At 35.8% G+C, this 27,500-nt stretch overlaps 2 protein-coding genes across 4 annotated transcripts in view; one reads left to right on the top strand and one right to left on the bottom strand.

Annotated features, from left to right (window-relative positions):
- The first annotated feature begins 341 nt into the window (after positions 1 to 341).
- Positions 342 to 13,786, top strand: LOC119595763 (phosphatidylinositol 4,5-bisphosphate 5-phosphatase A-like). The gene is made up of 10 exons (XM_037944903.1): positions 342 to 753; positions 4,213 to 4,256; positions 4,583 to 4,714; positions 5,059 to 5,284; positions 6,984 to 7,159; positions 7,416 to 7,640; positions 8,191 to 8,344; positions 9,193 to 9,330; positions 11,175 to 11,258; positions 12,461 to 13,786. The coding sequence occupies exons 2-10, from the start codon at positions 4,243 to 4,245 to the stop codon at positions 12,581 to 12,583; spliced, it is 1,272 nt and encodes a 423-aa protein (XP_037800831.1). The 5' UTR covers positions 342 to 753; positions 4,213 to 4,242; the 3' UTR covers positions 12,584 to 13,786.
- Positions 13,787 to 24,884: 11,098 nt separating this feature from the next.
- The window catches only part of LOC119595762 (ceramide glucosyltransferase-like), a 79,025-nt gene continuing 76,409 nt past the window's right edge, over positions 24,885 to 27,500 (bottom strand). For all 3 annotated transcript variants that reach the window (XM_037944901.1, XM_037944902.1, XM_037944899.1), the window contains exons 8-9: positions 27,415 to 27,500; positions 24,885 to 27,194 (exon numbers count right to left, since the gene is read on the bottom strand). The exon at positions 27,415 to 27,500 is cut by the window's right edge and continues 104 nt beyond it. In XM_037944901.1, the coding sequence (XP_037800829.1) occupies positions 27,012 to 27,194; positions 27,415 to 27,500 (269 nt within the window). In that variant the 3' untranslated portion in view covers positions 24,885 to 27,011. The remainder of the gene's footprint in view (positions 27,195 to 27,414) is intronic.

Genomic DNA, 27,500 nt, shown 5'->3' with positions numbered 1-27,500 from the left:
GTTCCGGTGCATATATGTATCTTCAATGCCCCTTGATACCCAGGTTACAATACCGGGTGCATATTATTGCAAAAGCAGTGTCTGTTCAGAGGTCGAGGGCTGTGGTCGTCATTTCAGCACAATTACATTCAGTTTCCCTATTAGTCCCGTTTTGCCTTTAGAAAAACAAGTAATGAACTGAAATTGCGAATAGGACACCAAAAAAAACTTACTTTCCGATAAAAAGAACAGTAGACCAACTTAATCTTCAGCAGACAAAAATAATAAAAATAATAATAATAATAATAATAATAATAATAATAATAATAATAATAATAATAATAATTAAACCAGTGGCAAAGTCTAAATCTGGGGTTGGTTATAATGTAATAAGTCAGGGAGATAAGTGAGAGAGAGAAAAAAAATCGTAATTGGTTCAGAGGAAAGCTGCACCTTGGGGCTTTTGCGTCACGCTCGAACGTGATCTCCACCCCGTATTTCGGCTTAGCATTGATCCTATACGCCGGGATTTGCCTTTGAATAGAGTTAAAGCCGTGATGTAATATAGTACGTTAAGTCTTCGTAAATATGAAACCGATCAGTAACTGAACCGAGAATGTGAAGATACGATATAGTGCGAGGTACTCGAACGCGATCAGCTGTGTTTACACCTGCTTGTCACAAGGCTCGGTTCCTCAAGACCAAGCATCTCCTTTAGTTTATGGACTGCCATTTACTCCGTGGGCAAGCATTGACCGTAGATTGGGTTTGCAGGTAAGGCAGAGAGAGAGATCATTAGCTTGATATGTGCCATTTATCACTTGTTTTCAGAAGTTCTTGATGTTATATTTAGCGGGTGGGTTTTTCTGGTTACACCCACTGGGAGAACTAAGATATTTCGCATGTTAGTGCACATCAGTAAGCTATTACCTTGCGGTTATACCAGTGTCCTATAATTCACTTAAACAGGTAGTGTTTAATACCGACCTGGACAATTTTCCAGTTAATATAGACACGCTCTACCTCAACTTTGGGTAAAGTTACTCTATCGACCGTAAGTATTACCAGGTAATCAGTATATGAAATCGGCAGAGTGCTATGATATGTTTAATGCTTTGACACGTTTCTTATGTGATATACATGTTGTAGGTGAAGAATAGGAAAGCTTTTCTATTGTTATAGTAGATAAACCAAAAGATACAGGTAGCCAGGTAAATACTGTGGTCTGTGTACCTTTGGAGCATTGATGAAGACCAAAAAACCTCCCCCAATTATATTTTGACGGGATAGACTTTAAAGTAATTCCTTAGGTATTGGTTAGATTTCATATAGTCCAGGTTCCACTACTCAGACCCGGAATTGGTTCCTGAGTTGCTTCTGGCAGTTCATCTTTGTGGTATAGATGCACAAAGCTAGGGCAAATTGATGATGATATTCTTGAAGAGGACAAAAAGTTGAAGTCATTGGTTCAAGAAATAATCTGCAGACATATAGGGAAAAGGTCGCAGAAAGCACTGCTCACAGCCTTAGTTCAGTAGGTGCTCCCGAGTTTCAGCTCTGTCTTGTTGTGCATACCAAGGTGAAGACATAATATCCCTGGGGGGTGTTGGGGGCAGATCCCTCTATCAACTCTCCCTTTAGGCTTCAGGCACGCCCAGTCATGGCAACTTAGATTGTTGAATAAATTTTGTGACATGGCATTGGGGACATTTTAGTTACATTGCATATACACTCAACCAGAGGTTCCATGTCTAAGTTAGCATCAGGCCATCTTTAATGGTTCTAAAACTGTTGACAAATTTCCAAGACTACCCACAAAAAAGGGTGATTCTTTACAGTAATACCCTAGCTCTCCATGACAAAATTTATTAAACAATCCATGATTGATGTGGCTCGGTATGCACAGCAAGATAAAGTTTAAATTTGGGAGCACTGAGAGGACTTAGTGTGTGAGCTGCACATTCTATGATCTTTTCATTTTATTTGGGGTGTTATTTTGTGTCTGCAGATTATTTCTTGTACCGATGACTTTTTTATCCTCTACAAGAATATCATCTTCAATTTGCTCTAGCTTAGTGTATCCATACTGTAAAGATTAACCAAAGAATACTGTAATCCTGATTGCAGAGTGCTGCTAGAGTCAGACAAGGCTAGAGGATCCTCAGTTTAAAGAGATTATCACAGAAGCATCAAATTTCCTCTACTTTCTGCAATCCACTTGCAGTTCTTATGACACATTGTGGACTCTCAAATCAATAGGACCATGTTGGCATTATTATAAAAGATATACTAGTACAATGAAAACAGAAGCTCATAGAAAAACTCCTCAGGTGATTTTAGTAAGTTGTATATATTAATCCAGTTATGCCAGATTACATCCAATCTGTTGTGACAAAAAAATCCCAGATTTCAGTTGACACCTAACTGCATAATGAGCCCATATCCCAGTGGCCAGGATGATAGCTTGCGAGTGAAGCCGTGAGCCAGGCAGGAGCCCAATCACAGAGTGGAACAAGATAATCAAGCCTGGCCTTGCCAGAATTTACCCAAATTTTTACCCCGTCATGAATGGGATAAATGACTTTCCAAGAAGATTAAAGACTATATTCTCAGTTAATTGACGATTGCTGGAGCATAAAATGCAAGACTTTTATTCAGATGACACCTGAGTTACACTGCATAATCTTCTGTTTCCTCATAACTTTTTTTTTTTTTTTTATGTTCATTGGTGCTTCATTTTCTTTGCAATTTCAAAATCAGTTATGAATCGTGATTAGGTTCATGGTAATAACACTTTTTGCTAAGAGTTCAAGTGCAGAAAACATCTTAATCCTTTGCCTCCGAGTGGTATGCACATACATGCCATGGCATCCCTAGACTATATTCCGGATGACATGTGCATACTTGTCATGGTGCACCAGTCCTGTTTTCCGGGGTCATGTACAGTCATGTCGTGCATGCTATGCTGCTGACACAATCCCCCAGCAGCAGGCCCCAGGGCATTATGAATACATCCTAGGAGAGACGGCTTTCACTTTAGGAAGCCACCCGGCAGCATTGGGTTAATAATCATACGGAGGCTTGCATTGTAAGGCAAAAAATGCATTTAAGGCTATACATAGTATTTTCCCAGATGTTAGTTATTTTATCTTTGCGTGTATGAAATTGGGAACAACCTTTTCATGATCAGTATTATGATCGGAACACCTTTTTTTATGAATGCCTTCATGCCAGTAGCCATGATTGAGTTCATGAGATCCAGGAGGAGACCCAGGAAAAAGGAACGTTTGTGATTTAATGCATTTGTGAGAACAGAGGTGTTTGGAGGAACTGACTGCATGAAAAACTGGTGAATAGATGAATAAAAAGATCATGAATTTGCTAAATTGTAATAAAGATACAGAGTAAAAGTGTACTTTGTTTGTTTGAATGGTATTTTAACATTTAAGGTGCAAGTTGTTCTTTCATATACCTTGTTTACTTAAGTTCAAAATAACAGGATTACTGATAATCTAACAACCAGGACGTAACTTGCATTATAGAAGAAGAAACTTTGGATTTCTGATATTTTCAATTACATCATTCCAGATGATAGAATGAAATCAAAATCAGAATTTAACATTATCTTTCTTTTTTCTGGGTGGGTGAATATACACATATACTTTCAGTGATGTTTTGATAGGTACAGAGCTTATTTTTATTTTGCAAACAGGTTCAAAAATAATATGTGCATTACATATTGATAATAAGAGTAACATCAGTTATTTAACAATAAAAAAGGAAATATATTTAATTTCTGTGATAAACCAATGATATAGAAAAGGAAGTGAGATGTTGTAGATGTAAACCTACTGATAAAACATTAAGCTGATAAGAGCCACTAGCAGTAAAAGTAACAGGATTCTGCTGATAACACTGTACTCAAGTCAGTCTTTTATTTTTTAGTTGTGAAATATATATATATATATATATATATATATATATATATATATATATATATATATATATATATATATATATATATATATATATATATATATATATATATATACATACATACATACATATATGTATGTATGTAATTTTTTTTCTTTCTTTCTTTTCTTTCCTTTTCTTTTTTCTTTTCTTTCTTTTTCTTTCTTTCATTCTTTCTTTCTTTCTTTCTTTCTTTCTTTGTCTGAATTTCCAGTACGAGTGCTGTTTTTATCTATGACATTGTGTATTTTTTGACAGGCAGCATTCCTAAGAGAGTTCTCCTGAAATATGGATACGATAAGGTGAGTATTTTTTTATTCCTTTCTATCTTCTTTATAATATGCATGTGCTAAACATGTTTATATATTGTGAAAGGTAGTGGAAAAAGATACCTCGGAAAATATTCTTTGTATTATACATTATGCAGCATGATGACAGATATTGAATTGATATGAAATCCTTATTGTAATTTATGATATAGAATTGAAATCATAATATATAGTATAAATGTTTCTACTGTAATTATTTTCATGTATAGAATACAGTTCATTTGACCTTTTTAATCTCCATAATATATTTTTAGTCATTACTAGAGATTTTCATGCCTATTTTAATTCCTGTTCATCAGCATGTGTTGCATAACTTGGAATGTGGAGACAGGATGGCCGGAGCAAGACTTACATAATCTCCTGGGAATAAGGAAAGATCCAGTTATAAAGCGTGAATCGGATGACCTGTTGCCAGATATATATGTAGTGAGGTAAGAACATTTCCCCCTCCTCTTATTCTGTCATTTTCTGTCTTTTTTCCCATGTACACTCACTCACTCACACACTTTTTTTTTTGCTCTCTTATTCTCACTCCATGTCTCAGTCTCTCTGCCTCTTGTCTGTATCGCTCTCCTTGTCTCCGTAGCTCTGCCTCTGTTTATTTCACTCTCTCCCTCTCTCCGTCTGTCTGCCTCTGTCAATTTTGCTCTCCCTCTCTCTCTCTATTATTATTTTCCTATTATAGTTTCTTTCTCACAGTACCAGGGGACTTAGAAGCAGTGTTTTTGCATATGATATAAAAATGTAAAAAAAAGACCAACTTCTCTCTTCATAGTTTGCAGGAGGTCAAGTCCCAGCCACAAAATGTAGTGATGGATGCTTTATTTGAGGAGCCTTGGACTCTTGCCTTCCGAGAAGTTGTGGGACCCCATGACTATGTGAAGATTAGTACCGAGCGTCTTCAGGGATTAGTCACGACCATCTATGTCAAGCGGAAACATGTGCACCACATGCGTGACATTCATACCTCTGTCACTAGAACTGGATTTGGTGGGTTATGGGTAAGTAATTGACATGTCTATCAATTTACTGTGAGTAATGATTATCAACTGGAATAACTGTGGGAAAACTCAGAAACAAAATTCTTTTAATATATATTAGCCTTCTTTTTTTCAATTGCTTTTACAGGATTAATGATTACATTATTACTGTTGATAATAGTTTTGCAAATCTTTGTATTGTGTTTAAGCTTTAACCCATTGCTGCCAGGGATGGCATGTAAGTACAGTTTCCCACAGTGTCAACTGGTACACTCCTATGGTGTGTGGACAGTATTTTTTTCTGGCAATACATTCATAGTATCCAGTATTCTGCGAATGGAATGTTTTTGTTTGTAATGAAGCCTGTGATTGGCATGTGTTGTTTCACAAATATTTTCACAGACTTGTATCAGTCATTAATATTATGTTTAAATGTTTGGAACATCACAATGTTTTGCCCAGTGCCAACATTGTTGTTTGAAATATATAGTGTTTTCCTTAAAAAAAGAGCAATTGCAACTGGTATAACTCGCAACTTTAGCACAATCTTAATGGCCAAACAGTGATGTAAACTTTTGATCTCAAATAAATTTTTTGACAAAAAATGCATTCATAAAGAGATGTATATAAGAGTTTTCATTGAATTTATAAATTTAAAACACATTATTTTGAGAAGAATCAGCAATGAAATTGCACTCTCTAAATGAAATTAGATGTGTGTGTGTGCGTGCACATATGCATGTAAGTGTGTGTGCGCATGCACACGCATGTGTGCCTAAATATATTTTTATGCAAATGTAGTTGCATCGAGTAAGAAACATGAATATTTCTTTCACTTCAAACAAAAATCAGTTTGTACTTTTTGCAAGTTCTATAGTTGACTTTTATATTTTATACATATTATTATTATCTATGCATCATAACTACTATTACTTCTTCAAATTAAAAACACTTTAAAGTTTCACTCACTACACTGTAGATGGCAAGCATTCTTGGGCACAGTTGTCAAATCTTTGATGATTTTTTTTCCAGGGACACCTGTTTGTGAAAAAGTTTTGCAATTTCAATAGTTACAACATTTTGATATCACTTCTTCAATCAGATTTCTTTCCTGTTGTAGATATTTGTGAAATATTTCTGCCAATCAATCACTGTTAGAGACAAACCTCTCCACTCACAGAATACTACACAAAAACTACCAGATAAAAATTGTCACCTCCAGACTCATGGTGTACCAGTTGGAAATGTGGGAACTGTACATGCCATGCCCACTTTGAGCTTAGTTTATTGTGTTGACACATTGATGGCTCCAGAGGTACTTAATTACCAATGAGTCAATCACTAATCATGCCTGATTACTTATTTTTCTTAATTTCTGAAAATGATAATAACAGTATTGATATTAATACCTCTACCAAAACAAAAACAAAGAAACAAAATCCCCCAAACTCAAGGAAAGGGGTAATTGGGGGAGGCCATATGGGCTTATTAATAGACTCCTTGGTGGCTGAGCATTTGTGTAGCCATCTATGTGGAAATACATTTCACAAAATAAATATACGGAACATTACATTTTGCTGGCTGCAGTGGATAAAAGTTTGGACTTCTTTATATATGTACTTAAACATTATATAGAGTCTCTTCATAAAATTGACAATTAATACATAGGCATAAAACTGTACATATATTGTGGACTATGAAATGTTATTCTTTAATACAGGGAAACAAAGGAGCTGCAAGTATTAGGTTCATGCTATATGGCTGTTCTGTATGTGTTGTCAACTGTCATTTAGCGGCACACGACAGTGGCTACAAGGAACGGGTCGAAAATTTCAATGCGATTATCGATTACTCCACCTTCCCAGTACCAGAAACTAGCAACATTCTTTTCCACGAGTAAGATATGTAGGCCTATGTATGTGTCTGTGCAGTGTGTGGAACATTGGTTGATTGATTGGCAAAGTGCGTTTGTTTGCTTATCTGTATATTCTTGCTCAAGTATTTTTTTTGTTGTCTTTTGCACAGTTGAACTTGAATAAACAAAGTTTTTTTCATATTTAGGGTTCTAGATATACTGAAAATTATACATGAAAGATTAGTCTCTTGTGGTAATATACTTGAAGTGCATTTGATATGTTCTCCCTCCCACCAGCTATGTCTTCTGGATGGGTGACCTGAACTTCCGTTTTGAAAGCCACTTAACAGGGGAAGAAATTGTCCAACTAATAAAAGCCGGTGACTGGGGAAGCCTGATGGAAGTAGATGAGCTAATTAAGGCTCAGAAGAGTGGAGATGCCTTTTCAATGTTAAAGGAAGAAAGGTTATCCTTCCCACCAACTTATAAATATAAGGAAGGAACTTCCACATATGATTTAGCGTAAGTTATTCACTGCAAAAGAATGTTGATTCTAATTGTGAACAGAAAGGTTATTCAATGTATTATTGTTGGATATCTGTAGTTGCATTCAAATTTGTTTTTATGTTATTCTTGGTGTATTTCCATAGATGATCTTATGTAACCTCTGTCAGGGGAGTTATACTCTTTTCCTCAGGCTAGCCAGGTGAACTGTAAGTATGTCATGTGTAGGATAGATGGTGTAAGCAGAGTAAGAGATGAAAGGACCTATATGTAATTTTTTTTTTTCAAACATAGCAAAAGACTATTATATATAAGTGAAATAAGACCAGTTAATACAAAAAAAAAAAAAATTATGATTTGTGATATTTTTTAAAGACAAACGAAAAAAATCATTTAATTATATAAAACACAAGATATCACAGGTCACAGACTGCATAATTGACACCCTTACCTTCCATTATAAGCTGTGATGGTAACAGAGATTGAATTTGATCAGTCTTTTATTTAATGTTGGTATTATCATTATTATTGTGAAGAAGGTTTTGGTAATTGGTTTCTGAAACTGCAGGAGAAGACCCGCCTGGACTGACCGCATCCTCCACCAAGTCCACGTGGATGCCTATGAAAATGTGAAACTTGGAGTGGAGCAGTCAGCTTATACTCATTCTGGCTCCTATACTCAGTCAGATCATAAACCAGTCAAAGCCAATTTTAGGATCAAGGTATTTTGGACATTTTGTAACAGTGGTAGTACATTGTTTGCATAACACCATCTCACTGGGTGTTTTACAGACAGCCTGATGGATTTGCTGTGCTTTTTATCAAAGACGTTTTTAAAGGGCTATATCATTAACTTGAATTTGTTTTACTAGCTAATATGTGTGCTTTCTTTTATATATATATATATATATATATATATATATATATATATATATATATATATATATATATATATATATATATATATATATATATATATAATATATATATAATTCTCTCTCTCTCTCTCTCTCTCTCTCTCTCTCTCTCTCTCTCTCTCTCTCTCTCTCTCTCTCTCTCTCTCTCTCTCTCTCTCTCTCTCTCTCTCCTTTATTATTTTTATTATTTCTCTATAGATTTGTTTCTTTAACAGCATTTCACCATTTCTTTAAGGAAGCTGTCTTTATTTGTTTGTTTTTTATTAATTATTATTGTTTTATGCAGAGATTGGATTTTTTTGTTCATGAATTGCCACACATTATATATTTCAGAGTAAGATTATTGTTTTTTGGAATCAGGTTTATCTTCAACTTTTCCTCGGTTGGTCTGATTTAGGAAGATAGATTAAGAGTTGAATATCATAATTAAGAATGTGATATCTGCAAAGTAATTTGATGGCATTATATCCTTTGAAATACTCGTAGACTGCTCTTTTTATATATATTTTTATTATTATTATTATTATTTTAGCATTTGTTTCTCTTAAAGTACAAGATGAATACTGTGATGTCTTTCCAAACTTATTTTTGCAAGATTTCAGCTGCCAACATTTTTTATTCTTTCTAATAACCTTTACATCTTGTGTGTTCAGGTATTTGCCAACCATGAGGAAAGGTGTGTACGATTCACCTGCATAGGAACATGGTTGGTAGGTGAAGGTGGCCCAGTGAAGTTCACTATAGACTCAGATGTTGTAACTTCAACCTGGGACTACGTAGCTCTCTACAAGGTATTCAAACATTTATGTGATGTATTTTGCCGTTTTTTTTTTTTTTTTTTTTTTTTTTTTTTTTTTTTTTTTTTTTTTTTTAATACCAGTATCAATATTGGGGGGCCGCGGTGGCCGAATGGTTAGAGCGTCGGACTCAAGACTGTCACGACGGCAATCTGACTTCGAGGGTTCGAGTCACCGACCGCCGCGTTGTTTCCCTTAGGCAAGGAACTTCACCTCGATTGCCTGCCTAGCCACTGAGGGGACCAAGTCAGCCCAAGTCAGTGCCGGGTTAATAGAGATGGTGACTCGGAAAAAAAAAATAAAATAAAATAAAATAAAAAATAAAAACACCGGGCGGAAGGCAATGGCAAACCACCGCTCGAAATTGCCAAGAAAATCATGGAAGCCCATGATCGTCAAGGCCGCGGTGGCCGAATGGTTAGTGCGTCGGACTCAAGACTGTCACGACGGCAATCTGAGTTCCAGGGTTCGAGTCACCGACCGCCACGTTGTTCCCTTGGGCAAGGAACTTCACCTTGATTGCCTACCTAGCCACTGGGTGGCCAAGCCAGCCCAAGTCAGTGCTGGTCCCAAGCCCGGATAAAATAAGAGAGAATGATTACCTAAAAAAAAAAAAAAAAAAAAAAGGTACCACCGGCACTCTCCGTGGAAAGGAACTGGGGACCCTACCACGTACTCACTCCAAGAGCATCACAACGTGAAAACTGCAATTGAGTATCATGCTGTGACCACGGCGGCTCAGATATGAACCTACCGTTAAATGATGATGATATATATATGTATGTGTATATATATATATATATATATGTTTTTTTTATTTTTTTTTTTTAAGGCCGCGGTGGCCGAATGGTTAGAGCATCGGACTCAACACTGTCACGACGGCAATCTGAGTTCGAGGGTTCGAGTCACCGGCCGGCGCGTTGTTCCCTTGGGCAAGGAACTTCACCTCGATTGCCTACCTAGCCACTGGGTGGCCAAGCCAGCCCAAGTCAGTGCTGGTCCCAAAGCCCGGATAAAATAGAGAGAATAATCACCTAGAAAAGTAACACCGGCACTCTCCGTGGAAAGGAACTGGGGACCCTACCACGTACTCACTCCAAGAGCATCACAAAATGAAAACTACAATTAAGTATCATGCTGTGACCACGGCGGCTCAGACATGAACCTACCGTCAAAAGAAGAATTTTTTTTTTTTTTTTTTTTTAAAGGCCGCGGTGGCCGAATGGTTAGAGCATCGGACTCAAGACTGTCACGACGGCAATCTGAATTCGAGGGTTCGAGTCACCGACCGCCGCGTTGTTCCCTTGGGCAAGGAACTTCACCTTGATTGCCTACCTAGCCACTGGGTGGCCAAGCCAGCCCAAGTCAGTGCTGGTCCCAAGCCCGGATAAATAGAGAGAATGATTACCTAAAAAAAGGTACCACCGGCACTCTCCGTGGAAAGGAACTGGGGACCCTACCACGTACACACTCCAAGAGCATCACAACATGAAAACTACAGTTAAGTATCATGCTGTGACCACGGCGGCTCAGACATGAACCTACCGTTAAACGAAGAAGATCAATATTGGCAAGAGAATATGTGGGAAAAATTCAGTTGCCATTGACTGCTCACTTTTACAGCACACATTGCACACATGTATACCTTTTATGATAACTATTCACTTATGGTGACTACAGTTTTTGCTGTTGTAATTGTTATTTGTTCAGAAAGCAGTGTTATGTCAATATAGGGCTTAGAATATAACATATAGTGTAAGATAAGTGTATTTGTGAATGAATGTGTATATTTGTGTATGTGCTTGATGACCACTGTAGTGATGCTTTTGCAATTTCAGGCTGACTTTACATGTATGCAACAATACATCACATACATGTATGTTCCTCAGCCATCTCCAGGATCTGGACAACGAACCTTTCAGGTTTGATATTTTTATTATTTTCACACATCATATGTTGAGATATCTGGTTTCCGAATTAGTGAACAGAGTTTGCTGCTCTTAATATTCTGTATACAATGTTGTTCTTAAGTTGTTTTAACCCTTATAATACAGATGACATGACCATCATGTCTTGAAAAAATTTGACTTGAGGGGTAGATGATGTAAACATGACATCATGGGAAATTTTGGCAGAGGGCCTGGGTGACAGGAACTTCCCATTATGAAAATTTCTACTGAAGGCTGGGGTGATGGGAATGACTCGCCACATGTGCACAAAGCTCTCATAGGGTGATTAGACTCAGTAGACATTTAGGGAAAGGCTTTTACATTATTTCCATCAGTAAATGAGTGTAGAATGTACCATCCGCAATCCATGACTGGAAGAGGTAGGCTCCAGGTAGGAGGATTACTATCCTATTCCTGCCCATTGTAACCAGCAGCACTGGTTGCATTACAAAAAATTTAATTTTATGTAAAAAAAATAATTTACACAAATAATAACATGCTACTTCTTGTTATTATTATTTCACTAAATTATGGACTACCTAGAATAAGGAGTCTTTGTAAGGAAAAACAGTCTGTTTCCATGTGGAAAAAGTAAATGAAATGACGAATATAGACATTACAAAAAAGCTAAAAACACATATGCATACAAAAGAAAATAACACTGCAAAGGAGAGGCATAGAGTAAAGCTGTACACCCGTCAGAGTGGCCCCTCATGTAAGCCCAGATTTTGGGCCACATGATGGCAGGGAGGCATCCAGATCCAAGGGTGATAATTGCCATGTCATTTCATATAAATAACGAACTTGTAAATTGTGGGGCAAGTAAATAAGTAGGTTAAACGAGTAGGTAAATTATGTTTTCATACAATCTCAGGGAGACTCTTACATATATTTGCCATATTGGATTGAGTTCAACCCTTTGTTCTTTGGCTGTGACAGTTAAATTTCAAGTAATCACAGTTCTTTGAGTATGTAACAAGTGGGACATTAAAACATCCTTGAGAGCACCTCTCAGATATGGATTTCAGAATGGAAATCATAGATACAAAATATAAGTTATCCTTGAATCAAGGGTTATTGCTGTTATTCTCAGAAAAGAAAAAAAACTTACTCAGTGGATGGACGTTACATACTCTTATGAAAAATCTTCTACACTAATTCCTGTATGTCCTCAGATGGTGTTCAACGATGAGCTCCTCCAACACCCAGGGATGTACCGCCTCTTATATTACTCTGGCAAATACAGCAGCTATCTAGGAATGAGTGATCCATTCCCAGTCCTCACGCGCCAGGATTAGCTGCTATTTTATTGGCAGAGTATCAAGTGTAAACATTTATAATTTCGCAATATCTCTGAGGCTCGTGAGACCTAGATACCTGTCAGATCTGGTGTAGAAGGAGATGTACATCTTCCACAACCAAAACAGTAAATGATTCTGGTGTGATTATTTTATCTGAGAAGTTTTATATTTTGTGCAATATTTATATAGAGTGTTAGCTCTCTACCATAGCCTTAATTCATTTTGGAATTGTTATTTTGGATTTGGTGAACTATCAACAGTTGAAATGGGTAAATGATAATATAATTTATAATACAAGGTTTCTGGAATTAATAATATCATGATTGCACAATAGTTACTATTACATCTAATGTGAATATGAAATTTAGGGGGTATATTGAGTACATTCAGACCAGGAGGAAATGTAGGCTCATGCATGCTGTGTCCACTGTGTTCGTAATTTATTAATTTTGTTTACACTCGAGTGCTTAGTCACAGTGGAGTCAGTTATTGATCTCACCCAATTCCTTGAACTTTAATTTTATTACCATTAGTATTGTTAATAACATAATGATATGAATAAGGTCAATGATAATGAATGTGTTATCACAGATTAAAAAATATATATCCCCAAAAGTCAAGGAATTTGAATAAAGTCAGGCAAACCTAGTACTAGACTCCTAGGTGACTAAGCAGTTCTAGAGCCACTTATGTGTAAACAAAATTGACAAAACAAAACTACAGTAGACTCTTTATGTAACCTGAGTCCATTGGGTTAGTACTGATATTCCAGCAAGTAGATAAAATTGCATCTTTATTCCTGTTAAAAATCCCGAATAGCATGTGTGTGCGTGTGTGTGTCTGTTTAAATATCAATCAGTTTAACATGTGTGTTCATTTTAGTTCATGAAAGTAGAAATATAATTAAATGTTTGTATAAGAATGATTGATATATTAGTCTGTTATTAACTCTTGTTTCTATCTTTCTCTTTTTTCCTATCTGTTATAGAATGTGTCTTTTTCTGTCTTTATCAAAGATTTTTTTCAGAGGAGTTAGCATAAACATTTGTATTTGTTAAAATCAAGTTACTGTTTTGTAGTGTAACATTTATGATGATCAAACTCAGAGAGAGACAGACAGACAGACAGACAGACAGACAGACAGACAGACAGACAGACAGACAGACAGACAGACAGACAGACAGACAGACAGACTCTGTGTATGTGTGTGTGTGTGTGTGTGTGTGTGTGTGTGTGTGTGTGTGTGTGTGTGTGTGTGTGTGTGTGTGTGTGTGTGTGTGTGTGTGTGTGTGTGTGTGTGTGTGTGTGTGTGTGTGAGTGTGTGTTTTGTTTGTTTGTTTGATTGTTTCTGTGTTTAGCTTGCCTTATTAATATTTTCATTTGAATTTACTGTGTAATCTGAAAGTATGCAAAGAAAAGACTATTCAATACATGACAGGAATTAACATTATCATGAACAAAACTAGAAAAAAATATAAAGATTTGCTAATCTCGTTACATATACAAGGCCTATTTCAATTGCATTTTAGATCATTGTATTACTGATTTTAATTCATTACAATTTTGAACCTTGCTTTCCACTTCTGATCAATGACACTGTAGAGTGCCTGCCACCTTTTGATATTTTATACTCTTGATTTTCTGAAACATTTCAGCATAATCCCACAGTACTTATTTTACATATATAGCCTTATATATTGCTTGCAAATATATGTACATATTATTGATGATGTTCAAGGTATTTATTTTTAGACAAAATGCTGCTTTTTCTTTGAGTTCTTATTTTTAGTTTAAGTACAGTTTTGAGAGGTGTTCTGAAAAAAAATATATATATACATTTTCATTACCATGACCTCTATACTTGGAGACCCCACTTATTCCATTAAAATTTTAAAATATAGTTCCTGCAAACTTTTGATTGTAGTTTGTACAACTGCATTAACTAGATACTTTTCTCTGTTGCATTTAAACAGTATATCTGAGAGATATATAAACCAATTTATTGGTCAGTTTCATTTTAAATAGAGGAAAGACAATCAAAAGTTGCACATCTTTTGTCAAAGTATTTTATGGTATCTTCTTCTTCTAAGTGCCTTGTCCTTTCAGGGCGTTGGCGATCTCTATGTGTTTATTATTCTGTTATTTGATATTATATGCATTTGATTTTTGAGTAGTTGCAGATTTATACTTTCATAAAGGTAAATAGTCACTGCTACAGTTACTGGTTATTTTTCTATCTCACTCATTAACTGATTAGTTTGGTTCATATGGTGATTGCTTAGATTATAACATTTATGTACACATGAAAGTTTATTCTCATTAATATCAGAAGGTTAAGATGTTGATTAATATACTTTGAAATTTCCTAAACCAGTATTTATAAAGATTCTCAAGATGTTACCAATTTGTTACCTAAAATCTCCCTCATGTGTAAGAAGACTCTAGGAACTGTACAAAGTGAAAGAAAGTTCTTAGGAAACGTTGCAAGTAAAAGATAATTTTACTGCTAACAGCAAAACAATTTAAAGCAAAACAGTAAATTCATATATTATTGGCTTTTGATTAATCCATTAAACAAGTTTTCTTTTTCTTATTCTATTATTGTTTCACATGAAAGGGTTCATATATGATTGATAAACAGGGATCAGTGGTATGAAATATAACTTAAAATAAACATTAACATGAAGTTATTCATTACATGCAGTAATTGGTAAACATTACAAGATGTGTAACTGGTCATGACAAGTTTCTTCCATTTCATGCATTCTATATGCAGTAAACTGGAGAAATCAAGAAAAATGTATGTAAGAGTAATTTTCCTTCAGCAGAATTATGCTTGATAATGCATTAATTGGATAACTCAAGAGTAGCCTAAGTTTTGTTCATACAGTTTTGTATTGGCCTATATTTGTAAAGAAATGGTATGTAAGTTTGCTTTATCAAATGTGGCATAGCAGAAACAACCTAAAAAGACAAGGATGAAAATATGTAAAATATGTAAATGGGCAGTTATAACAGGTGTAAAAGATTATTTAATTTTGTTTTTTTCATCATTCTTATCACTTTTAATATAATAATTAAAAAGGAGTTACTAATCATATTGATTAAAATTATCGTTTAGTGATATCATCTATCATTGTAATTCCTTGCTGTTTTACTATCCAGAATAACTCCCAAAGTCAAAGACAAAATGTATTCCTTCATGGTCAGACTACATCTCTATGAATTAGACACCATCATATTGCTCTAAAAAAACATAAGCACAAAAACTGCTAAACGTGAATGTGAATGCTGTGGTCAGTGGTCTTCTTGGTCCCTGAAGAGTTCATACTGCCCTTAGGACACCTCACCAGCTCTCCATACGTTTTGCTTTATGAGAAAGAGAGCAAAAAATGTTGGGAGTGAGATTAAGATACCCTAAGGGGAGTTTTTGAAGACTGAGATATTTTTTTTTATAAATACTGGCCCAGATATTAAACTTCTTTTCCAAAATAAAGAAAAAGGTAATATAGAAATGTTGAATGGTATATATGGTTTCTCTTGTTTTGAATACATATATTTTTTTATAAAGGCCAATAGAGGTTTTTATATCTTAACAGTCAAAAACTCAAAAGTGTTCAAGAATATATCTTTATAAATCTTGTTATATCATGTGTGTGTTTTGCCCAATGTTATGAAAATTCCTAAAATGAATTTACCTTTTTTGTGCTGCTTTGTACTCATGTTGATAATCAGATTTTAAAAAAAAATGCAACAGATTTAGTGTATCGTTCCATTAGTCTGTTCAGTTTTATGTAGTTTAACATGAATATGTGTGTGTCTGTGTCTGCCATCTTGCATGTTTTTTCTATATAGAGAAGGGAACAAAATATATGCAGAATGTTTGAAAGAGTAGCATGTGAATGAAAACATTTGCAGAGGAATTTTTCATATAATGTAAAGTACAAGGCTTACACAAAGTTATCCTGATTATGACAGTTAAGAAACTGAATAATGTCATGGCAATGCTTCAGGAGCACAAGAGTAAACTAGTCTTATTTGTAATGAAATGACATAAAAAGCATGTGTACATCCTCAATACAGTTGGTATAATTAAGCCATTGCTGCCGGATACATGTCCATTGTCCTTTTGTTTTGAGAATTTTGCTTATATTGAGATGGCTCTACAAGTGGTCAGTCACCAAGGAGTCAATTAGTAGACTAACTGACATCCTTGTTTTCCTAATCCCTCTCTCTCTCTCTCTCTCTCTCTCTCTCTCTCTCTCTCTCTCTCTCTCTCTCTCTCTCTCTCTCTCTCTCTCTCTCTCTCTCTCTCTCTCTCTCTCTCTCTCTCTCTCTCTCTCTCTCTCTCTCTCTCTCTCTCTCTCTCTCTCCTCCCTCCCTCTCTCTCTCTCCCTCTCTCCTATTAATAATACTAAGAGGAATAAAAATAAAATAATAAGTTTTCCACACATCAAGGAAATGGGCAAAGGGTGAGATCAGGTAGAACTGGTAATTAATTGGGTCCTTGGAGATTAAGCATTTGTGGAACCATTGATGGTTAAACAGAATTAACTAACAAAAATCACAGTACATGCTATCACGGTATCAGTGGTTTAGTATCTAAACATCCTGTATAGTGATATTTACTTCCTGTATTTAAATTTTATTCACATTCTTTATGCTTATTATGACCTGTATAACTGTTACCAGGTGTGTAAATAGACGTTACAAACAGTAATAGGAAGTTTAATCAAATACTGGTGCCACATAAGTATATTTTATATAGAGTTTATTCCATGATTGTGCATATGAATGATATGCAAAATATTTAGATAATTTCTTATAGAAATACATTAATTCTGTTCTAACTCTGCTTGCATAGTATTTGTAATATTACATCTCTACATAGTAAAGGACTGCGTAGATTCATGGCTGCCAGAGAATAGGGAACCAATACAAATAGAGGAACAGGTATTTAGGCTAAACATTATTTTCATTCTTAAATTCACTGATTTTCATTATGGTAGTTTTAATACTCATTGATTAGTTCTGTGTTGTATTCTTGCTGTAGTTTTAATAGATGATAAAACATCCTGGTTGCTTGCAGAACTGATGTAGTGAGCCACTTGTGACCTTATTGTGTGACATATATATATCCTATATATTATGTGTGTATATGAAATTAGATATATCAATAAATGAATGTGATTGGAATATGTTTCTAAGTTTGATAGAAAAGGAGATTTCTAAGTCAAATGCATATTTTATTTCGTTCTCATAGTAAACAAAATACACTGACTTTCATTGTTGATTGTGTCAAGTGCAAACTATGTGTAGTAAGCCCCTTTTTAATAATGCTTTCATTTATTATTTATTTTGTATATTATATTTTTTTCTGTCGTAATATAATATAAATTAAGCTGTTTAGTTAAACTGCATATGTAAAATATAGAGGTATGTGTGTGAGTGCACATGCTCATGTGTGTGTTATAGTATATGCATTGACTTTGTGTATGTACATAACATGCTGTTTTACACTAAGCTTTACTTAATGATATTTCATCTCTCAGTTACAAGTGGTAAGGTATAATAGCCTGCCCTTAATGATGTTAATAATTAGTATGGCAAAACATGTAATCATGATTTTGATTATAAAGTGTATATCATTAGTTCTTTGGTGTAACACTTAATGTCATTCATTATTCCAATATCTACACACAAAGTGAAATAATTTCTTTATGTATTACATTATTAACAAACAGTAGTACTAAGTGATAAACATTTTGTGGTTATACATTAGAAAAATAGATAAAAAGACAAGTTTCTAAGGAGAAGATCAAATATTTGTAGATATCAGATAGTGCATGAGAGTAAACATTGCAGCCTGATACATTAATGAGAAACGGGTGTTCCAGAACTAGGCTGTAATTCATTAGTACTGGTTTTAGTGCAAAGCTGTAGATTATATTTCACTTGCAAAAACTATAGTGAGAAGTATATTATATGTAATTGCTCTTGTCATACTACAAATGTGAAATGAAAAGAATAAAGTACTTACTTGTGTAAGTGCTGAGTTCTTCATTTATTTGTATTTGGAAAATGTATGGTACAGAAAAATATAGATACTTTGACATTTTTATGTACTTATTACTTTGGTTTTGTCTTACAGTGCCTCATAGCTCTCATCATTATTGTGATTTATATCACAGAGCCTAAATAAATTGTATTAGAATATACTGTCCTTTATTTTACCCAGAGTTAAATTAAATGTAAATAATAATAACATTAAATTAAAAAGAAAAAAATTCATATGTATATATACGACATTTAATGGAGGATATGTATTTTTCTGTCTTGAAGTACTGGTGTCAAAATGCTGTAGCAAGTTCACTAAAAACATAATCTGAACTTCTTAGCTGAATTGTATCATTGTTATCCAAAGAAATAACATCATAACTTAAATAAAATGCAAAATCCCTATCAACTTCTTTAGTTTATCTTTAATTCCCCTGTCATTATGCATACAAAGCAAATTGCCAAACACAAAAATGTTGTGGCAGATCAGGGAAGGATGGGTAACATTTGACATCAGATCCTTGAGACAGAAAAGGAACATTTTCCACCTGGCAAATGCTCTGTTGCTTGATTTTGCAAATGCTTGATCAAGAAACATGATGTAATAATGCAGTGTTATGTACTTTATGTTGTGCACACTCCATTTAAAGTAAATTTCCTTTTTGATCTCTAAAAGCTGATTAGCAACTAAACACAGGGAAAAACTTGGTGAAATAAAATACCCATTTATTGAGAAGTCTGGCCAGCTGGCATAGCCATTGCTACTCATGGAAAGTTTCAGATCTCGTGTCAAATACCGATTTGTTTTTTGCCAGAAAATGTGAATGAGTTGAATGATTTTTTCTGATCAGAACTTTGTTAGAGAAGGGAAGCGCGTGAGGGCTGCCAGCTGAGAAATGCGTAACTTGGCGAGAGCAACATTGGGGGTCCTGAGGAGACCGATCTGCAGTTTAACCATGTAGGGGAAGTGTTGGCATTGTAGTATAAATCGGAGGTAAATGCTGAAGGAATGATCTACCAAGTTAGTATATGGTTCTTTCACCCTTTACTGTTAGAAACGGCATCTCTGTGGATCGGCGATTGCTACTAAATGGCCTCAAATAGTATGGGATGCAACCTCTGATTGGAATACATAGGATACTAAGTGAATTAAAATATTTGTTGAAATAGACATTGCTTTTGTCTTCTTAATGAATTGTTTGAATTTCCAGCAGGCTGATTAATATTGGTGTCTAGCCGTAGAAGGTTTGTGTCTTTTGATGAAGTCCTTAACTTAAAACAGAAGGCTGTGGAAAGAAAATTCACACATATAGACCCAAATAGTCTATGACATATTCTACTAGAGTTCCTTGGGGGCTACTTCCCTGAAGGCGGTTGTAGATGAGAATATGCATGAAGAAGATCGTGTGCCCAATGCTGAACTTCCTTGATGAAAGGAGTAATCAGTAAAACTCGTCATGTGAACATCCTTGGGAAACAAATCACGAAGCATTACTGATCCCGGAGGAGAAGGGATCAGATATATTGACTGCCACTTGTTCCGGTCTGGACCTCCTAGGGTTTCTTCGGATTGTAGTAGATAGTTATTGGTTTTGTTCTAAGTGAGAGATGTAAAAAGATCGATCTGTGGAAGCCGTTCCTTCTCGTAAAGTTCAGAAATATATCTTGGTCGAGAGCCTACTCTACTGAGGATGAGGTTTGATTTGATTATGCGTCTGATTTCTTTCTCCTTTTGAGATGAAAAGCAGCCACAAGTATTGTAGTAATGTAACCGATCGATTTTCGTACCGATGGATTCCTGTCACTACTAACCAAATATACAATATATATATATATATATATATATATATATATATATATATATATATATATATATATATATATATATATATATATATATAGTTAAGTTTCAGCTTCCCACAGCCATATAGTACAAGGTAAATTTTGCCTCTAATGGACAGAGTGACCGTAAATATGACACTCATCAACTATGGTGTTTCCTTCGCAAGTTGATAATAAGTAAGTTGTCCGACACATAATTCTTTAGCATACATGTATAGGAAAATGTAATGACACTATCATAAAGAAAGAGAAAAAAATACGATCTCTAACACATTAAATAATCTGCGCGATCAGGTGAAGCGAGGGTGAAGCCCCGGAGTTAGGAAGGTTTTTGGTTCAAGGGCGATGTTTGTGGATTTCCCAAGTGTATCTGGAGTTATAGGGATTTACCACCAGGAGGGATGAGGCCAATTTGTGAAGGTAACAAAATTCATTTATATAATTTGCGATGGAAAAAAACAACAGATTCACGCATGTTACAATGTATGTAATTGAAACAACATACCACCATGCCATGTCACCACACACACCCCTACACTATGTCACCACACATACCCCTACACCATGTCATCACACATACCCCTACACCATGTCACCACACATACCCCTACACCATGTCACCACACATACCCCTACACCATGTCACCACACATACCCCTACACCATGTCACCACACATACCGCCACTCCATGTCACCACACACACAGTTACACCATGTCACCAAAATCTTGGTCTTGCTCCAAGAGACTCAGATAGTAAATTTAAGGTTGGTGACCTTGATATTACCCAATATTGCTTTACAGTGACTTTGGATAGTGTCTCTACCCATTATCCACTCCATGATATTGAAAAGTGTTGGTGCGAGAGCCATGCCTCACTCCTGAATTAACAGGAAAGAATCTAAAGGCCCTCACCACACTTTACAGCACTTTCAGTACCAGTATACAGGCTTGATATCAGTCCAATTATCCTTGTCAATTCCGCTTCTAGAGGAGGGACAACCACGCCCCTCAACAAGTCCAGGGGAATGGTGCAAGCCCCATGCCATAGGTTCAACTCTAGCATTTAGCAGTTCAGTAGGGATACCGCATACGCCCTCTGCTTTCCCACCCTTCAGCTTAGAGATTGTCTCCCTAACCTGAGCAAATGTTCGCCAATGGACTCTTGAACTGCATCAAATGTTTCGTGCTTGAAGGAATCCCACAAAGCTATATAGTCCAACAGGGTTCAGTGCAGTGAATCAGTCAGAGATGGATATGGCGAATCTCTGGACACACTCCTCCTCTCTCAGACTGTTTTGTGAAACCTTAGGGTATACACTGGAAAGATGGGTTTTTTGAAGTAGACCTAGAGGGTAACGATGGTCGGTGGCACAGAACTTGGCACTCCGGTAAACCCTGCAGTTCTGGAGGTTCCTACTGCGAATGCTAATTCATTTAGGTTGCACCAAGGAAAAAGTTACCAAATCATCAGCTTTTTATTTTAGTTTGAATATATTTCAGTCCAATATAAGCATTGAAAACGAACTTTAGAACTTATGTCCAGAAATTTGGATTTTAAGTCAAATATAAAATATTTGGTACATGAGGCATCTCCAGTGAGTCTTAACAAACCTAACATAACCATGTGTGTGAGTGTGTGCATGTACCTGTGCATAAAAGTGTGCACAGTATATCCCATGTTGACGTAAAGCATTAACATAATCTATTTCTCTGAACTTTATATGCCACACTGTTAATAATTTCATGATATAGCACCCACCCCCCCATCCCCTCAGATTCACACTTGGCCTCACTTTACATGAGGCCAGACATGAGGCACGCAGATGAAGTTTTCTCTCACTCCATACTCCAGTATCCTTTGCCCCACCCCTCTCCCTCCTTCCCAAGATGTTTCTACATCCCCCCATCCTCATTAGACTTCTACCCCCCCCCTCTCCCTCTCCCAGTCTTTCTTTCTTTCTTTCCATTCTAAATCCAGACACCAATATCTATCACTATTCTAATTCCAGACACTCTAATCTACTTCCCCGTTGCTTCCTCTTAACTCAACTCATCGCATATGATAAGCCAAACGTTTCACTCCACTGCCGAAATCCATCCATATCTAGCACATTTATTTTGTTTTGTAACCATTAACAATTAACCATTCATAATATATCATGACGTTTACTGGAATTCATACACCTGTCTTTACCGGCCATACCCTCTTGGTTTTGGGCACAGCCTTCCCCTCCAACTAGCTACTCACAAAACCTACAACCTAGCAATACATATTAGGTTATTTGTAACCCAATGTTGGTTATATGTAATTAGTTATCTTAGTTTTATATTTATGCATAGACACTGCAATGTCATTCATGAATAAAAGTAAAGATTTAACCCAATCTATTCAAGCCGTCCGTAGTACGAGAATGTATATAAACAAACTTCCACTGTTCACCGAAAACGGGTGTACCAAGTATAAGGGCAGGCTACTGTACCTCACAAAAACAAATATATAAAATAAATGAAATGCAAGAAATATGGAACATTTGTAAAACATAATTCTTACTAGTGTCTTTATCAGATTTACCACTTCCCCTAAAAAAATATCTTTATCTTCGTTGCCTACTTTGGTTAATCAAGTCATATAGCACTATAAGAATGTGGAAGTGGAAAAGGTAAAGGCAGGGATCAGTACAGTGGAAAATACATATGTGTATGTTGCAAGGGAGTGGTAGGATGGGAGAACACGAGGAGAAGGAGGATGGCTGTCAGCAGTCACTTTAAGTGTAGAGGGAATGGAAGATTGAAAGGGTGGATGAGAGATAGGCATGGTTTTTGGGTCATGATTAGAATGGGTTTAATGTCCTCAAAAGTTCTGAGAGGGAGTTGGTCTGAGAAATAAAGGACATTTAATGAGGGGTAGAAGAGGGGGATTGACATCTGAGGAGAAGGGGAGGTAGATGATGGGGTTGACAGTTTAGATTGTCTGATGTGATGGGTAGAGCGAGGAGGAGGAGTATGCACCAGGGAATTGGTAGAGACTGGAGTGTCTCAATTTAGAATGGCAAAAGAATTTGACTGGGAGAAGGAGGGGGTAGAAGTGGGAAGGTAAAGAGTTTTAGGAAGAGATACTGGGAGATGTAGAAACATCTTGGGGAGAAGGGGAAGGGGCAGAGCTAAGGGCAGCACTGGAATAGGGAGCAAAACAGTAACCTTAATGGTGTGCCTAGCATCATGTAAAGTGAGGTCGAGTTTGAATTTGAGTATTGCTATGTCAGACTTGAACTTGTAGGTAGGGTAGCCCCTATAAATATACGATGGGGGCCACCACAACTCGCACACATGCAGTTTGAAGATCATAGCCAAGTTGAACACATAGAGGGCAGTAGGGTGTGGAGCGACACTGCTTATCCGGGTGGCCAAAATGCCAACATTTCTGACATTGACGGGGGATGTGTCGATATGGTTGGACAGCGCAGGAATATAAACTTTATAGGAAATGTCATGTCTATGAAAGGTAATCTTGGCAATACTGATGTAGGATTTTCAGCAACCCCTAGTACAGCAGTGTACTGATACTGAATCATAGGCAACAAGGCAGTCAAGTAGGTTGTTTCCAGTCTGACAAATCCTTGTCGTAGACAGGACTATCAGGCGGGGAGATGGAATAACAGTTCCAACATAAGTAATAGAGGAGGAGTAAGGCTGGGCTGAAATAAGTTTGCCAGTGAGGTCAGTCAGGGTAGATAATGCATGAGCTGGGGACTCAGATGTAAACGTAGCAAGGCGTAAGCAATCGGAACTATTGCGTAAGGAAGCTTTACCTACTTGTTTTTTGAGACACTGTTAGATGGGACTGTAGAGGGAATCACAAAAAATTGATCCCACTTAGCTGGGGGGGAAAAAAAAAAAGTACTCAAAAGATTTGTTGAGGTAGTAGTTGAAGGACGAGTATGGGAGGAAGAGGAAGTGAGGTAATACTGTGGGGAGGCGGACAATAAGGATGAGTAGTAGTAATAAGAAAAGAGGAGGTTGGTGGAGTGGAGTGGTTTTGAGAGAGGACCAAATATTTTGGGCTTCCTTGCAATTTTCTGTGTTTTGGACTGTGTTTTGTCCCAAATACTTCAACTCAAATAAAAATACCAATGCAGGTGCTTTATAAAAATAAAAAAAAATAAAAAAAAACTAGATGACTTCCCCATTACTTAAATTCACTCTCTTTTTATTAGGTTCGAAATTGGGGAGGCTTTACTCAGTCCTATAGGAAAGTTCATTGCCTGAGGGATGCAAAAAATGCATATCCAATATTGCATGTTTATCCATTTGAAAAGTAGAGTTCATAAAAGTATATATATGTTTTTAAGAAAATGTTTGAACTAAGTGGTATCAGAAGGTATAAAAATATAGGTATATATAAAAAACACTTTTAATTAACCAGCTAACATAATCTAGTGATACAACTTGCTTACAAACAAACATATCTCCAGTAGTCAACACTCAAAGGTTTAAACCTGTAGGATTCTGAATATGAGTACATTTCAAACATATCTGAACATATACACAAATTTTGTGAGGAATAAAGTCTAAAAAAAATTATAGCGACTTTTATCTGCTAAAACATAAGATAAGAAACATCTTGTTACTGACTGATCCTTGGATAGCACTTACATTAACTTTGTACAAATAGTTATATTAATACCATCTGAGTTCTATTAAATTTCCCTTAACAACTATGATCACATCAGACAGGACAAAGGAGTTTAAACAGTTTTATTTAAATTTACTAACTTTACTAAATAAATCTGATATTTTGTTCTGTCATAATTTTTCATTCCAGGTGATAAACTATCATATTATATACCATATTTCTACCTAATTCTTCTTCTGTAACAATTTATGAGTTAAGTTTCTACATTCATATCCATTTTTAAAAATGTATTACGAACATGTTGTATCTCTCAATGATAATGACTCCTTCAAGAATTTCTTTGTTTATTTCACTTGCACAGTTAGCTGTGCTTACAATATAACAAATAACTAAAAAAACAACAAATCAAAAATAATCATTTACTCCAGAAAACTCTCTTCTACTATGTGCATATTTTAACACAACTAAGGACACCAAAAAACATCTATTCACTTGTGTCTTGAGCAAAACCCTTTGGTTCCTTTCACTTAGAAAAAACTAAAAATGCCATGAGTTATTTCTTATATATAATACATATATACAAAATGTAAATGCAAGTGAATGCTACTTCTGTAAAAGGCACAGAATGCAAGCACTATTTCAAGCATTCCTAATTTCTGGACATCTACAGCTTAATACAAAGAGATTTGGTTCAATATATGTACAATGCTCCCTCTCATATTCGCCCCCACATCATAAACTTATCTGAACAAGACATATATCCACAAACACAAATACACAAACACATAAATAGTCATTCACTCACTATGGTAGGCTAATAAATTTTGTACATCCAACAATTTCACTCTTACACACATAACTTTGTCAACTGTGACTGATAAAACAAAGGATGAAGTCTCTAATCACCAACTGTATTTATACATAATAAATATAAACAAGTCAAACGGAATACAAGCATTAAGCAAGATTCTCCACACTATTCAATCTCCTTCCATTCATTAACCACTTTTGGGGGGTACCATGCAAGAGGAATTATATAAGGCTACCTCTCCATTACACCATTTTTGTAAAGGTAAACAGATATTCGAACTTCACACATGGCAGCCTGCTTTATGTGGGACGGAATATGGCATTAACATTTATGTTGTTTCTTTCAGAGAGACTATTGGAAAAATTTTAGTATGAGATGCTTCCACTCAGCTGAGCTCTACAACAAAGAGACTTCATAATAAGCTACTTTGCAGGAGTACAAGATTGAAAGCTTCTTAAAAATATCTGGTCCACCTGTAATCAAATATCTACAGTGTACAGATGCCAATTATAACCATGAAGGATTTTATTCCTTTGAGAAATGCCTAACAATGCAAATTCATATTTCATTGAAAATGTCTCTGAATTTAATTTTCCTGCAATCGCTGTAAGAAGCATACCCACACATGATATCACTGCCAAATATCAGCATACAAAAATGTTAAGCAATAGCTCATTAGTGTCACAATATGGACCAACAGGAGATAAAATGACACTAGTTAATAAACTAGTAACCACACCTGGGAAAATCAGGTTACAGCATAAGGGCAGTTAGTAGAATTCCAAATGTTGACCTATGGAAAATTAGTTTCTCTGTTTTAAATCTTGCAAATTACTTTCTGTATCAAACAATTTCAATTATAATATGCCTCAAAGAAAAACAATCTTCTGCTGATGCTGCTATATATATATATGGTGATTTCTAAACTCCTGTCCTCATACAAAAACCTTGCATACATTTACTGCACCTAATGAACTAATGCCTACAAACTTCCTCGTAGAAAGTTTTTAAAAGATATTATGAAGGTATTATGGTCAGTTTTGCAGCCGATTGTAAGCGAAGTCCTGTTTCACAACTTCCTCACATAACAGCAACCTTTGTGTTAACAGGCTCCGCTATACCACCCCAGCGAAGCTTGAACGACTTGTGACGCCAGCTGATAACAGGGTTCCATACGGCGTGCACAAAAATGAAGATAGCGCTTATTTCTCGGAACAACCAGCTGATCACAAATTCGAACTTGCTGAAGGGAGGAGGCCCATTCTGGAAAAAAGAAAACATTTTAAGTGTCACTTCAAAACAAGGACAAAATAATAGACTCAGGATAAAAAAAGTCAGTCAAGCATGCAATCTCATCAACCCAGAAATAAAATATTTTATACCAATCTCCTCCACATTAATATTAGCATTAAAGGAATTACAAGAGATAGAAAATACATGTTATGATTGATGATGACAGGAAAAATTGCACTAAAAAACTTACTTGCACTATATTGAGCATAATCCAGTCAGCAAGGGACCACGTAAGAGTGTGGAACAAAAAGAAGGTGAGGTAGTCTGCACGCAGTA

The sequence above is a fragment of the Penaeus monodon genome, chromosome 36 (assembly GCF_015228065.2).
Source record: "Penaeus monodon isolate SGIC_2016 chromosome 36, NSTDA_Pmon_1, whole genome shotgun sequence".
Taxonomy (NCBI): Eukaryota; Metazoa; Arthropoda; class Malacostraca; order Decapoda; family Penaeidae; genus Penaeus; species Penaeus monodon.
The sequence above is the reverse complement of the archived record's forward strand: the minus strand, read 5'-3'. Positions and strand labels throughout refer to the sequence as shown.

Bases quoted from the DNA above. Each gene is read 5' to 3' on its own strand.
- LOC119595763 (XM_037944903.1), top strand. The intron at 4,715-5,058 runs GTAAGAACATTT...CTCTCTTCATAG, and splicing joins CCAGATATATATGTAGTGAG to TTTGCAGGAGGTCAAGTCCC. The intron at 8,345-9,192 runs GTATTTTGGACA...TTGTGTGTTCAG, and splicing joins AAGCCAATTTTAGGATCAAG to GTATTTGCCAACCATGAGGA.